Source organism: Papilio xuthus, unplaced genomic scaffold (genome assembly GCF_000836235.2).
Source record: "Papilio xuthus unplaced genomic scaffold, Pxut_1.1 DF829660.1, whole genome shotgun sequence".
Lineage (NCBI taxonomy): Eukaryota > Metazoa > Arthropoda > Insecta > Lepidoptera > Papilionidae > Papilio > Papilio xuthus.
Window position 1 is genome coordinate 2,637,157 of NW_013528989.1, and position 15,712 is coordinate 2,652,868.

At 34.9% G+C, this 15,712-nt stretch overlaps 1 protein-coding gene across 3 annotated transcripts in view; it reads right to left on the bottom strand.

The window, feature by feature from the left end:
- sli (slit guidance ligand) overlaps positions 1–15,712 on the bottom strand; it is an 82,612-nt gene that overhangs the window by 41,306 nt on the left and 25,594 nt on the right. For all 3 annotated transcript variants that reach the window (XM_013310023.1, XM_013310018.1, XM_013310010.1), the window contains exon 2: positions 6,818–7,022. In XM_013310023.1, coding sequence (XP_013165477.1) covers positions 6,818–6,999 — 182 coding nt within the window. In that variant the 5' untranslated portion in view covers positions 7,000–7,022. The remainder of the gene's footprint in view (positions 1–6,817; positions 7,023–15,712) is intronic.

A 15,712-nucleotide genomic window follows, 5' to 3' on the forward strand; every position in this document is an offset into this window, starting at 1 on the left:
CCGTTCGTGCGTAATAAACAAAAACTTAAGTAGTCTATATGTTCTTCCAGACTGTGTTCTGGCGATATCTTCTGACAAACATCCATTTAAACATTCTCATTTATAATATTAGTAAAATCTTCAGTGTTTTGTTTTTTTAATTGTCACAGAATAAAAATAAATTTTAGCTATATTTTAAGTTTGAAATTATCTTTATTTCGTACATATTCCCAGCAATATATTACGGTGTCAGCACATATATAAAAAATGTCTCCTAACGAGCCGCATTGCGCGCTGGCACCTCGCCAGGAGCCAAGTGCCAACCAGGTGCCAGGTGCCAAGCGCCAGGCGATGGAGACAAATTGAATATTAAATAAACTTAATAGCCCATTAAACGCAATTGAAATATTTGGTGAAGATTAACATCGTTTAAACATGTCACATCTAAATCACGAACTTCGGTCCATTTATAATTTGTCTGGACAAATTTTAAACATTCTACAAATGAAAATGATTTCACTTATATGACGTGTTGTATTATAAACTTTCGGAGTTCATGATTTACTGGTGACTTATTGCCCGTTATAGCGAAGGTTAGATTGAAGACCGCACTTGACTTGTAAACAGGTCTTGGTTCGAATCCCGTCATGTAACAATATATTTTTCATATGTACATTTATCCTTTGTTCTTACTGTGAAGGAAAACATGTTGATGCTGCACATATCTGTGAATGTCAAAGATATGTGTGAAGTGACGCACTGGACCAGCATTCACTATCACATAGTTAACTTAGGGTAGACTCAGAGATCCTCAGTGGGGGACCTATAGTGAGCTGATGATGATAAGATTGACAGATTGTCATTGTTCTTTTTTTTAATAAATCATAGCTGGTTAATTATTTGTTATTAGTTATTTGACTAAATTTCAGACAATTTTAAGCAATTAGTATTCAGTTTAAAAACGTTGTAAAAATAAACTGAATCCAGTAAATTCATTCGTTTGCGAGGCGGCACTTTTGCGCCGTTTTTATACAATTTAATGGAAAAACTCTTTAAGTGTGTACCGTAGTATAGACGTTGGGTTCCGTAGAAAATTATTTGTTATTCGTACAAATAACTTCTTAGTAGTATTCTTTGTAGAAATATATATATATATATAGTATAATAATAACCTATTTATTTAAGTTTTGATTAGATTGTCGATCTACATTTTTAAGACGAAAAAAGGTTTTTAGCAGATTTACACATCACTGCGTTTGCGCGGAATTAAAAATATAATTAGTAATCTATGTGTTCTTCCAGACTATGTTCTACATCTATGCCAAATTTCATCAAGATTGATTGAGCTTTTCTATAGATAAATTTAAACAAACATCCATCTAAACGTTCTTATATATAAAAGAAAGTCGTGTTAGTTACACTATTTATAACTCGAGAACGACTTTACCGATATGCCTGAAAATTGGTGAGGAGCTAGCTTAGAGCCAGGAGACGGACATAGGATACTATTGATTTAACTTACTAATATTATAAATGCAAATGTTTAGATGGATGTGATGTGGATGGATGGATGGGTGGACTACACTAATTAAGTTTTTTTATATATATCCACGCGGACGGAGTCGCGGGCGACAGCTAATTTATAATATTAATAAGATTGTTAATATATAAAATAAAGCATTATTTACTTCTTACAAGTTCAAAATCGTCAATAGTTATTACGAACTATCCAACATATGGTCAATAAAAATATGTAATTTGAATCAAAAATATACTTTTGTATTTTAATCTACAATTATTTAATGTTACAAATTTTTCCATTCAACCATTTCTTTGCGGATCTCTAATCTCAGACCCTCTCAGGTAGCGTATTTATATCAATTAGAGTTTTCTAGTCGTTTTCCTGCAGGACGCCTGCGGTGTAGGGTGACGTAGAATCAATTAGGACAGTCCCGGTTTAATATTTAAAACCAGAAAATTTAAATTATATGAAATAAAGAAAACAATAAGTCAAAAACGTAAAATCTTAAAAACGTAACTTTAGGTTTTTCTCTTCTTCTTTTCCATCTCAGTCGATCTCTGACCACGGATTTCCAATTTGCTATGCCAACTTTTTTCGCGGCTCGATTTACGCCGTATATCGGAGCTTTGGTCTTAACTTTATATTATCCAACTTTTATGGACAATACAGTATGTTATGGTTATATACATGATTGTTTTTTAATAAAAATGTAAACATTTAATAAAAATAAATATAGTCTATGTTTTAAGGTTTTAATTTTGCATTCTAATGGTGATAGAATTTTTAAAATCGGTCGATTAGTTTTTGAATTTATTCGTTACATACATACAAAAGATAGATTTTTTCCATTTTATAACAACGTGAACAGCAATAGCTCGCAAATTAAAGTAAATAGGTATAACCGAATATTTGAAATATCATAGTCACCCTACTCGGGAGGGTAGTCGTTGAACCACAGAAATGGCGTACGCAAGCGCTTTTTTTAAATCCACTCGCCTGATGCGCGTGAAATTGTACAGCTTTTGATTAATTGCCGCTGTGTTTGAGTCGTTTGTACTAAATTTGCAGTTTATTTGGGCAATTTAGATTTTATAGCGTTTAGTTAACTACTATGTTTTTTTTATAAATCATAAGGTTGCAAACGTGCGAGCGGCCACCTGAAATCGCTAAGTGACCGTTGCCCATAGACATACGCAAATGCATATGCGTTGCCTACCTGTAATCGACGGAGGAGAGGATGCACAGAAAGAAAAAAATTTCCCTTCCCATGCATCCTCTCATCCGGAAAGTCTACTTCCACTTCCCATCCTTTTCTTATAAGAAAAAGGGTGGGAAGTGAAAGAGGACTAAATTAGGCCTCCGGGACGCACACTCATCAGACGAAACAAGGAATTGCTTCCACTTCTCGCCTGTCTTCTGTGTGGTCGTGGTATTTCACCAGGCGAGACGGGACAATTCGTGCGAAGATGTTAAAGCTCGCTCTACCACTGTTAAATGTGTTTCAAATCATTAAAAAAATAACATAAAACTAAGAAATTCAAAGAATATGTGAAGTTTATGCGCACCGGGCCAGGTGGTTGACCACGGTCTAGTGACTAGACCCTAGTCACTGAGTCATAGGCTCCGAGCCCCTCAGTGGGGACGTATAGTGAGCTGATGACTATTCGACTTTAAATTATATTTTAGATGAAAAGATTGAGAAAATAAGACATTTGACAACATGCCTATACATTAAAAATAAATACTTAATAGATTACTCATAGTCTGAATACGAATTTAATGTCTCTTCAAAATCAAGCCTTTTAGTTTACACGATAAAAATACTTGAATTCTTGAACGTTGGAATCCAATATGTGTAGGAAAAATTCCGTAACGTTGTCGCCTTTAGTGATAGATCGTAGGGAAGTTTCGCTCCCCTGGTGATGCGCATTTTGCTTCCGCGAGAGGCGCCGCGGGCGAGTAGGGTAACCATGTTTATATATTGGGACAGTCCTGACACCCATTTTATGACGAATATCAATATAAACTCACGCATGTAACCAGAAGGGGTAAGTTGAGAATATAATTGTCATCCATATCTTTAAATACAATTTTTATATGAGTTTATTACGAGTGAATATTGCTATCTTTGTTCTTTTCAAAGGGTGTGAAAGGGATGGTAATATCGTAGTGCATTTACAAAGGGATTCATAGTATTAAATTAAAGCGAGGGAATGAAATTCCGTTGAAAGTTTAAATAGAAGTCTTTAGTGTAACTAAATGCTTTGTCGGCTGCTTCGTTACTGGAAGCTAAATCAGAGCTTTTGTAAGCCCAGTACTTGTTAGCATAAACATATTTCAGCGCAGACCAACTACACCACAGAGGGATCGGAATTAAACAAGGGTAAAAATAATGATCAAGTTATAGTAAAAAAAAAACAAAGAACTAAATAAAAGTTAATAGATACGAAAGTTTTGTGACGAAATTAATGTCATTCGAGGAGAAACTCTCGTATTTCCTTAAAAACATTCTTACAAATAATCTATCATCTACTTAAATATTGAAAAAGAAAACGAAATGATCATACGAAAACATCATAAAGTATCTTTTTAATATTAAAACAACTAGCTATCGCCCGCGAATCTGTCCGCGAATAATTATTAAAGAACTTAGTAGCCTATGTGTTCTTCCAGACTATGTTCTACAAGTATGCCTAATTTAAGTTCGATCCCTTTAGCCATTCTGGAGATACCTTCGAACAAGCATCCATCTAATCATTAGCATTTATAATATTAGTAAGATTTTAAATAGACAAAACATAGTCTCTACCGTGTATTACTCTATGTCATTACTCTCGGCGTGTAAATTCGTTTTCCCTCGGGAAGAGAAAGAAAAGCCCAACAACGCTCCTTTGTGCCGCGAAACTCAAACATTTGTAAACCTTGTATTTTGGTGCTGGCAACTTTGTTACTATATAAACTAACAAGTTTTACATTTTATATATATTTCTTGAGTATTTCTCATGAATAAGCTTTCGCCCGCGACTCCGTTCGCGTGGAATTTGAAAAATTTAATTAGTAACCTATGTGTTCTTCCAGACTCTATATGTATGTCAAATTTCATCGAGATCTTTTCAGCCGTTCTATCTATACCTTCAAAGACACATCCAACCATCCCAACATCTAAACATTTTCATTTTTAATATTCGTAAGACTAGTATTTTCATGATTCAATGTTTATATGTCGCCTATTTCTTGACTATATTTAGCCGACTTCAAAACCGAAAAATTTTTCAATTCGTCTTGGTTTTTTTTTTACTCCTTCGTTGTCAATCCTGGTTATTTCAGTTTTTGTTTTCCATACTCAATTTTAGTTCAACTAATTGATAGAAAAAATTGAACATTATATAAAGCCGTAGTGAAACTGTAGTTTAGTAGTATTTGAGTTTTTCATTTTGTAAAAGAAAGACACCAAAAGGCGATTTTATTTATATAAAGGAATTAAAATTGTCATAATTTAGAAATCAATATATTTCCAAAATATTATAATAATACAACAATTCGATAATCAGAAAACTAATTGCGTCACTGCGGAAAAAATTGACAGCTTTAAGAAAGATTATGGAAACAAAACCAATAATTTAGAACTAAAAATCAAACTTTTCTACCATAAAACATCTATTTCTGTTACAAAGTTATTAATCTATATAAGTTTAGTATTCGATCAACTGTTCACGCATAATAAAGAGGGTTGGAATGTAATACGGATAGGGGTAGTTTATAGGGTGCTGCGGGTAATCTGAATAATCTAGGTATTAAAAGGCATCAAGCCTAACTCATTGTTAGCTTACAAGGTTTATTTACACTGGCTTTGTTTAATAGTAATACAGAGATGAAGTTTTGAAAGGCTTGTAGGCTCGGAGCCTCTCGGTGGGGACATATAGTGAGCTGATGATGATGAAGTTTTGAAAAAACTCAAAAACTACTAAACTGATATTGTTTTTAATATTAGAATTATTTATTAGCCAGTAATGCTATTATTATAAGGAATAACTTTGTTTGTTTGTTCAAAATAAACTCAAAAACTACTCAATTGATTTTTCATATAAAAGATTTTTTAATTTTATTTTTCTATCTTTCCTAAACTTTGAAAAATCTTCTATGTATATAAATAAATAGAATAGTAATCTTTTTCAATGTAATATAAGTACACTTGCACGGAAAAGTGGAGAAACAAAATTTTCTTTGAAGATACAATATCTGTTTCATTATTTCAAAAATGTTATAGTGTTCATAAGAAAACGTTTATGGCACAAAGGGACGGAGTAATTGTGTGATATCACTTGATATTTGCGGCTTACCCTCCCTCGTACCCACAGAGATATGTTAAGTAGAAAGGACTTTACAATTCGAAAATTATTATAGACATTAAAATCCATACATGTTTCTTTTTGTAGTAATAAAAATCTAGTCATTTGTTAAAAGTTTTTTTTAGGTCTTTAATAAAAAAAATATATGGTCATACTAAACGAATAATTGTATAAAAACACTATCATTTGACAAAGTTTTTTTTTCTTAATTTGTGCATCGGTCGCTCCATGTTATTATAAACTCTACAACCGAAACCTTTGGCGTAACATGTCCCCTGTGGAAAATGAAAAGAAATTGCCACCGCAAAGGATCCCTATTGAAACTATCCATGTACAAAAATCAACCTAGTAGCAAATAGGATTGAAGTACAAAATCGATTGATAAAAACGAAAAACAGTTTGCCCCGAAAATGCTAAACTACTTTAATTAAATAAAAGCTTTGGTACTTTCAAAATAAAGTACATAATCGCTTGACTTTTGACGCGACGAAATTGTTATAAATTGTACAATGTACCACACTAGTTCGGGATTCTATTAAATCAACGTTAATCAAATATAGACTCTTTTGCATTGTGTTAAGGATAAAAAGAGCTTGTTTCATCTTTTATGTTGACGTCAATTATTTGATAGTCGATACAAAAGCGTGTTCTTTTTTTGTAAATTACGCGGGAATATTGTTAGTGACGTCATACCTCCGTATAGTGTAAAATGTATTACCGAACATCCCACGGGAATTGGACACTTCGTACGTTCCGTTTTCTACTTTATGATCATAGACATAAGGTTTACATTTATGTAAATGATTATGTATCCAATATTTTTAAAGGCAGACATCGAATATCATTTTGTTGTAAAAATAGACAATCCATAAGGTGAGAAATTAAAAACAAATTAGAATCAAAATAGATTCTAGACTATTGACACGATCATAAAAAAGATACTCGCTTGATTTCAAACATCACTTACAATCGATGCGCGTCACTGGGCAGTCGCCTGGGCGCGTGCAGCAGACCACGATGCGCGCAGTCGAGCGCGCCGGGCCGGCACGCGCATGCCCAGGGGCACGACCCTGCACCCACCGCAGCTATCCCCGGCACCAGCAGCACCGCGCTCAACGCGCAAAGCACGCTTAGCACCGCACCTCGCATCCTCACACCAGCAATTAGGTCATCTGGAAACAAAAGCAACCCTTACTGTGGGTTTCAGAGAATAATATTTCCATTTAAAACTTGTTGTTCTTAAAAGCATCAGTCGAAGTTACTGTCGGCTTATTCAAGTTTCAAATACCATTGAAATCAGCGCCAAAATGGCGGCCATGGAATACTTCGAATTATAGCATATAAAGATAGGGTAAACGAATCGATTTGGTCTCTACCACATATCCTTTGAATAAAAATATTTTTACAGTCTACTACATTTATGCGTGCGTGCGAAGGAGCGTCGGTAGCTCAGGAGTCAAGCACTTAACTTGCAATCTGCAGGTCTTGGGTTCGAATCCCGCCATGTACCAATTCGTTTTTCGAATTCCGATTTACATATGTACATTTATCCTATATTCTTACGGTGAAGGAAAACATCGTGATACTGCACATATCTGAGAAATTCAAAGATATGTGTGAAGTCAACCCGCACTTGGCCAGCGTGGTTGACTATGGCCTAATCACCCTTAACTTAGAGTAGGCTCCAAGCCTCTCAGTGGGGACGTATCGTGAGCTGATGATGATGATGACATTTATAAAATGAACCGTTAAGTCAACAGTCAAGATGTGTACCTACCCTTAAGCACAATAAAGAAACATAAACTGAGCAATACTTTCAACGTGTCATCTTCGATCAAGAATTATAGGTTACATTCACACTTTGAGGTCAATTGGATGTATCACAGACGCTTCGGTACCAATTATATTAAACAATGACATCATATCTTAGTAATACACAACCAAAACAGTCCTAAGTTCGATTATTTTCGTTAAAATACAATTTTAAAACAACAATATGTATAAATTTTCTATCAACATTTATTCTTAATTAAGTTAATGCTGGAAAACACCGGCCAGAAAAAAACAACTGTCAAATCTATGGTCTACACCTGTCCCAAATGTCAATAAGATATGTTGAACCGTTATAGAGTAATCGAGTTTATAACATATTAATACTGCCTACCGCCCGCGTCTCCATACGTAATAAACATATTTAGTTCTTCCAGACTATGTTCTATATGTATGTCAAATTTCAGCGAGATCCATTCAACCGTTCTGGAGATATCTTCTAACAAACATCCATCTAAACATTCGCATTTATAATTTTAGTAAGAAAAAAAAATCCACGGGAACGTTTATCATTTTCATGATCATAACAGTCAATGAATTCTTTCAGACAATATGACCGTTTAAATCTAGACTAAATTTCATCCTGATTCATAAAACCGTTCTGGAGATATTTTATAAAGAATAGGAAATCTTAAAACATTAGAGCCTGCAAATGGTCGTCCCGTACTACCAGTGAACTGCCGTTATTGATTGTCCGTGTACAGCAGTCCTTATGTTAGTATACTTGGTGGTCAATTGCTACAATCAAATGAACAATTCTTAATCAAGACTGATTGGGTTTGATTAGATAATACTTCGAGAATGTCACCAAACTCCTTCCTGTTGAACAAAATGGACGACGAGATAATTGCCAATCATAATTTTTTACTAATCTGTTTAATATAGACACAAACATATCTCACGCCTTTTACCAAGAGGGGTAGGCAACCATGGTCCTCCGTTCGGGTTGGCCAAACGTATCCCCGCAATCGTGAATTTCGGGAGACGGAACGTGACGGATGGCTGCATCGCCATCTTTTATCTTACGAGAATTCACATATATCTTTGAAATTTCTTTGCTGATATGTGCAGGTTGCATCACAACGTTTTCCTTCACAGTAAGAAGGTAGAATAAATGTGCAAATAAAAAAAACACACCGAGATATTAGCGACGTGGAATACTGGCCTCTGCGAATCTTTGACGTTTAAATTAAGAAAAATATAGGTGAAAATAGAATTGCGCGGGAAATTTTAATAACAAAATGTATGTGACAATTTACTAAATATGGGTTGAGTAAAATCGATTTAGATTTTTTTATAATTTTCGTTAGTACTTCTAGATAGAAGTTGCAATCGAGAATTTCGGCATTATTGTTTTTAAATTACAAAATAAATAAATTTGTTTCTTTCTATTCCTACTTAATCCTTCATAAAAACATAAAGAAATAAGACATTAAATCAAAAAGTGTTGACGCACAAAAAAGATTTTTTTTTAATTAATTGTGCGATACATAGCTAAATAACTACAATAAATTTAATAAGTTATAAAATACCTAAATCACAGTACCCATTTGTTGGATTAATTTTATAACAAGACCGATTCTCGATAGTTCGACACAAGACAAACGTCCATTAAGTACAACATTAATCCTCATACGTCATTAATTCGATACTTTATAAGCGTCAGTTGTCAGACTAATCTATTTTAAATAGACGCACTATACCAAGAGGGATAAGGACAGATGTCATTTTCTATTTCCATGTAGGTTTTATATGTTATTTGACAGATGATAATCGCTTTTTATTTGAAAGATATTATTTGACAATATGCCCTTTGAGCCAAAAAAGCCGAGCGTTCCCGGGACTCGTTGCTAGTGAATTAAAAGTCGGTTACACATGCCAGAAACATCCCGGGTGCATTAAGGTAAGATAAGTAAATTCCTTCCCGGGTCATGACTTCAGTTTCTGGAACACTAATGTACTTTGCTATACTTTATCGTTATTACAAAGGAAAGGTCGCGTATGCTTTTAGAGTTATATGTAATAGGCCATCTGCGGCATTTAAATAAAATATTAAATATTTTAGGATGTATCATTTTTATTTATGTACTGCCTGTCGCCTGTGACTTTATCAGCGTTATTAAAAAAAAATTTATTTAGTAGCCTATGTGTTCTTCCAGACTTTGTTCTACATCTATGCCAAGTTTCAGACAGATCCGTACAGACGTTCTGGTGACACTTTTTAACAAACATCCATCTAAACATTCGCATTTATAATATTAGTCAATTTTTTTTATAAAGAACCTAGCGTATTTTTTTAATAATTTTAACCAAACCACAAAGTCAAGCAGTATTAAAATATTATATAAAAAATCACAACACTACAGCTTCTTAATTGAAAAATATAAAAAAAAATAATAAACATCCCACGCTTAAGACGTAAAATTTAAATTAAAAAAAAACAATAAGCCGAACGGGCTGCCTACCTTTGCCTTTGTGTTTTTAAAAAGAGCCATTCAGCTGTCAGAATGGGCATTGTCGAGCTGTCAAAGTGGGATTCACACCTCGCGCGCTTTTGTCACTACGTCCAAACTAGAGGCAGGGTTTGGCGGGAAAATTATTAAAAACAATTATTTTGTTGTTAGGAGAAAAAGTGAATACATTTAGGAAATATATCACGGTTTATTTCGTGAGTATTTTAACGATGACTTTCTATTAATGCTTTACAAATATTTATAATTTTAATTTCTTTCTTTGTTTTTTTCAAACGACCGTTAATATATCTAACGGTCGTCCGCGCGAAATTAATGTAAAAACTTAAGAAGCCTATGTGTTCTTCCATACTGTTCTACATGTATGCCAAATTGCAGAGAACCATCCAGCCGTTCTGGAGATACCTACAAACAAACATCCATCCATCCATACATCTAAACTTTCGGTAATAAGATTAATGAACTAAAATCATATTAAAATGTTACTAAATATCTACAGAACCCAAAAAGTCATAAACTAAACATTTTTTTAGGATCATTAAAATTTTATGTTGGTACCCTCTTTCAATCTTTGTTTCTTTTTGTTGGCTACACTTTTTGAGAACTGTCAACTTTAAACGTACAGTGATGGAGTTTTTCTTTAAATGTCGATAATGATAAACGAGATATATAAAGAAACTTCGTAATATTATATTATACTTTCTCGATAGAAGTAATAGTAGACTAATGAGTAAGGTAATTTTTTATATTAATTAATAGCAAGCAAGCAAGCTGCGACTTAGGTACGCCGAAAAGAAACGACCGTTGCCCCTAGGCCGATGCATTGTCTACCTTTAATCGCATTGAAAATGAATATTTCCCCTTCTTATGCGTCTTCTGTCAAATACACTTCCACTTCCCATTCTTTTCTAATAATTTAAGGGTGGGAAGAGAAAACTCTAAAATTAGGCTTCCGGTACACTTACTCATTAGACTATATTAAAATTGCTTCCACTTGAGGAGTGTCTTCTGTGTGGTCGTGGTATTTTTGCAACAGATGTATTTTGCTGGTGTCTACTACTAATGATTACGGTTATGTTTTTTCGCGGTTAAATTCGGTCCATTCTGACCTATAACGGAAACTGCTTGACCCCGATTTTGAGCGAGGTGATCCGATCCGTATTCCCCTGAATCAAAAATGACTTATCCGTAGAAATAAGAAGTATAATAGTATATTTCGTCAGTTTATAAACAAAACGCTTACGTCACATTATGAAATCCGACACGCAGCAGGTGACAAGACAAAAGAATGTTTTGTCTGTTTGTCACGCTTCTACAGAAAATGGCTCACTTGTCATTCTAAGAATGGTCATGTCCCGCGGCGTTTGCTATAATACAGAAGCTTTCTTTTGAAACGTCTTGTTTTAATTACTTATTTAGATTTCTAGGTGTTTAACTATGGTGGTACAACTACCCGTAATATAAAAAAGTGTTGAGTTAAGCCGTAGAAATAAGGAAAAAAAAATATGCATAAGTAACCCACAATTTTGTTTAATTATTACAGGTAGAACATCTGTTATACGAATGACCCTTGTCTACTGCAATACCATGACCACACAACACGCGTCAAGTGGCAGCAGTTCCACGTACAGTCTGGTAAGTGTGTGTGCCAGAGGACTCATTTTACTCCTCTTACGACTAACAGTGTTCTTATTAGGAAATGTTAGGAAACGGATTTGATAAAGAGAACGAATATAAAGGGAAAATCTCTTTCTGTGCGTCTCCTAAAGGTAGGCATCTGCAATTGCAGACGTCTATGGGCAACGGTCGCTTTAGGTGTCTTGTTTGTGTGCCATCTCATAATTTAAAAAAAAAGTAGTGACAAAAAGCAAGTAAACTGGCAACTAATTTTAGTAGTAAAATTATAATCTCGGATGTTATTTAAAAACTAAAGAATGCGGGTAAATTATTCACCAATTAAAGTCTAAAGATGTAGTACCCTAGTGTCGAGTAGTTGTTGCCCTTTGTTACGAGTGCGAATTCGATTCCCGGCCATTGTTACAGCCCTAGCACTTGAAAACGCAGCTGTGACGTGGAATCTTATACTAAACACATCCCTGACTCAGTGGTTACACTTGACGGCTTGATAATTACAGGTTCGAATTTTATGTAGTCGTAGTAGAGGATCAATGACTCAAATCGCTTTGATGTTCAATCAATCGGAAATCCGTACGTCTGAACGTCCGATGTACGAAGAGCCTTAAACTCTGTCAATTCTATATTGGATACAAAATAAAGCTACGTTAATTATTTAACTGTGTTACACATAAAATACCTATAATAGGACATAGGATAGTCCTATATGTATTTTATGTCGGTGCAGTCAGATGCGCGCCGACACAAATTGTCGCAGTAATTGTGTCGGGGTGCAGGGGAACGCGGTAACACAGAGTGACAGTCGCCACGCGCGGCCCTTGTGCGGTACAGTCGCGCACAATATGCTTATTGAATAAAATAATGATTATTTAAACAATCGATTAATGGAGAATTTTATACTACGTATATTCTCTCACTGGGCATCTATTTAGTATAACAGTATTAAAATATTTATAACTTAAGTAAACATACAAAAAACAATTATATTAACTTAATTGCGGTAGCGCGCGACTTCTTGCTGACATCAGCTACCTTCTAGTTCAAGTCCCGTCAAAATCAGTACACCTGTTCCGAAGATTATCCGGAACTAATGTGGCTTTGCGAACAGACAAAAGTTTTAAAAAATATTTTCTGTTGCGAGTATACATCGTGTGTATGGAATATTTTTTTCTCGATATATAGGCATTCCAATATCAGCGAGATTCCACACAGCCGTTCCGGATTTACCTTCTTAAAGAAATCTATCTTAACATCTCGCATTTATAATATTAGTAAGATAGAAATGCATTGTGTACACGAGTGTACAATATACACGCTAACCCGATTGCCGGGCGGCCGGCAGTTAATTGTGTACTTGTGTGGAGAACTGTATCCGTGCTGGACAACTATGATCTAATATTCTTTGCTTATTAGCTTGCTCTTTGACTACAAAAAAGGACTAAATGAGTCCTCCGGGACGCACACTCATCAGACGAGACGCGGAATAGCTTCCACTTGACGCCTGTCTTCTGTGTGGTCGTGGTATTTCACCGGGCGAGTCGGGACAATTCGTGCGAAGATGTTAAAGCGGGCTCTACCACTGTTACTTAAGTATTGTCGTTGTATTTTACGCCTGATAAGAGGCGCTGTACATATCTAATACCTTGTCAACTTTATAAATATTTCTTCGTTTTCATGTCCTCTGACCACAGAGTATATCATCTGCTATATAATAAAATCTCTAACTTTACAGTACACAATAAATCAACTCGCCAATTAGATTAGCTGTGACCGTTAAGATGAATCGTCCTCACACACTATTGTTAACTTATCAAACACATTGTAAGATTGATTGCAGTTGTGTTGCCAGACTGAAAAAAGATACACGTACCTAAATATCGCCATAAGAGAAAAAAATGCTTGCTAATAACACTAGCTGCCTGCAACACCACCAGGAATTAGAAAAAACTTAATTAGTAGTCTGTTTTCTAGACTATGTACTACATCTATGACAAATTTCATCAAGATTCATTGAGTTCTAGAGATACTTTCTAGTAAATATCCAACCGTTCATTTATCTAAACTTTTGCATTTCATCATCATCATCAGATCACTATACGTCCCCACCGAGGGGCTCGGAGCCTACCCTAAATTAAGTGACTAGGTCATAGTCAACCACGCTGGCCAAGTGCGGGTTGACTTCACACATATCTTTGACTTTCTCAGATATGTGCAGCATCACGATGTTTTCCTTCACACTAACAACATAGGATAAAACTTTTTCATTTATTTGTTCTATATCTGTTTCAAATTTCAGTGAGATCCGTGCATTTGTTCTGGAGATATCTTCTAACAAACATCCATCTAAATATTCGTATTTATATTAGTAAGATAGCTTTTAAATAATAAATTAATATTACAAACATAAAATTCATATTCAATATATCGCAGTGTAAAAAATAACATTAAAGACAATTTATTTGTATTAAAATCTGTTATTTTCTTGTAATTTTATATCGTTATAATTAACCTCAAAAACCAACCAAATGTTTGATACTTGAATGTTACTAATATGCGAATGTTTTTATGGATGTTTGCTAAAAAGTATCTCCTAAACGGCTACATAGATCTCGATGAAATTTGACATAGATGTAGAACATAGTCTGGAAGAACGCATAGCCTGTTAAGTCCTTCAATTCCGCGTGGAAAGAGTCGCAAGCGACAGCTAGCGATGTCTATAGATAAGTATTTTCTGACCAACACACAGTTCTTTATATCTATTGTATACTGAATGTCTGTCTGTTTCCACTATCACATGACAACAATACTCCTTAAGATCAAACGTGCCGGACATAGGTCTATTGTGTTGTAATCAAGTAGACAAGGTCAAAATGTTACATCGAACCTAGCACTTTAAGACTGAATTAGCAAAGACGTTTTTGACAATCTTTACTAATATTATTGATAGCGAAGAGCTACAATCAACATCTCAAGAAGATATCGCTAAACAGTTGGATTAAGGGCGTGATACAAAAGGCAGTTATCTTAGAAACCGCACGCATCGTGAGAAGGTTCCTGTCTCTGCAGCCCTGACCACTGGTAGTTTGAGTCATGGGACTCCGCAGCCTTGGGTGCTCTATTTTTAATATAACATATTTAGTATAATTTTTTATTTTATACATTAAGAATAAGGTTAATTAATGAGTAAGAAATTATAAATACGAAAGTATCTCTGTGTGTCCTTTCACGTAAAAACTACTGAACCAATTGTAATTTACACAGATTGTCTGCAACTTGAGAAAGAACATAGGCTACTTTTTAACGCGAAAAAAAATTTGTTAGAATTCTTGACTTGACGTGTCTGCTGGTCTTAAGTTGGAATCCCCCTATGTGCCAATGTTCTTCGTGGAACGGAAACATCGTGATGCTGCATATATCTGTGAATGTCAAAGATATGTGTGAAGTGACGCACTGGACCAGCATTCACTATGACCTAGTCACATCACTTAGGGTAGTCTCTGAGACCCTCAGTGGGTACCCCTACTGATGAGTAAGTCTATTAACAAAAGAACCCTAATGATATTTATGCTTAAGTTATCGCGATAAGAACGTAAGTGCTTAACACATCGTAAAGTAATTAAGATATAAAGATAAGTTAGGTTTAGTGACGCGTACTTCCGTTTCAAGATGCAAAGTTTCTTAGTTCAAATGACTTAACTGGGTTAAGCATGATTGAATAACTTAAAATCTTATCTACTTCCTAAGATCATATAAAAGAAAACATTAGAACAAAAATAAGGACAGTTTAACAGTGGTAGAGCCCGCTTTAACATGTTCGCACGAATTGTCCCGGCTCGCCCGGTGAAATACCACGACCACACAGAAGACAGGCGTCAAGTGGAAGCTATTCCGCGTTTCGTCTGATGAGTGTGCGTCCCGGAGGCCTA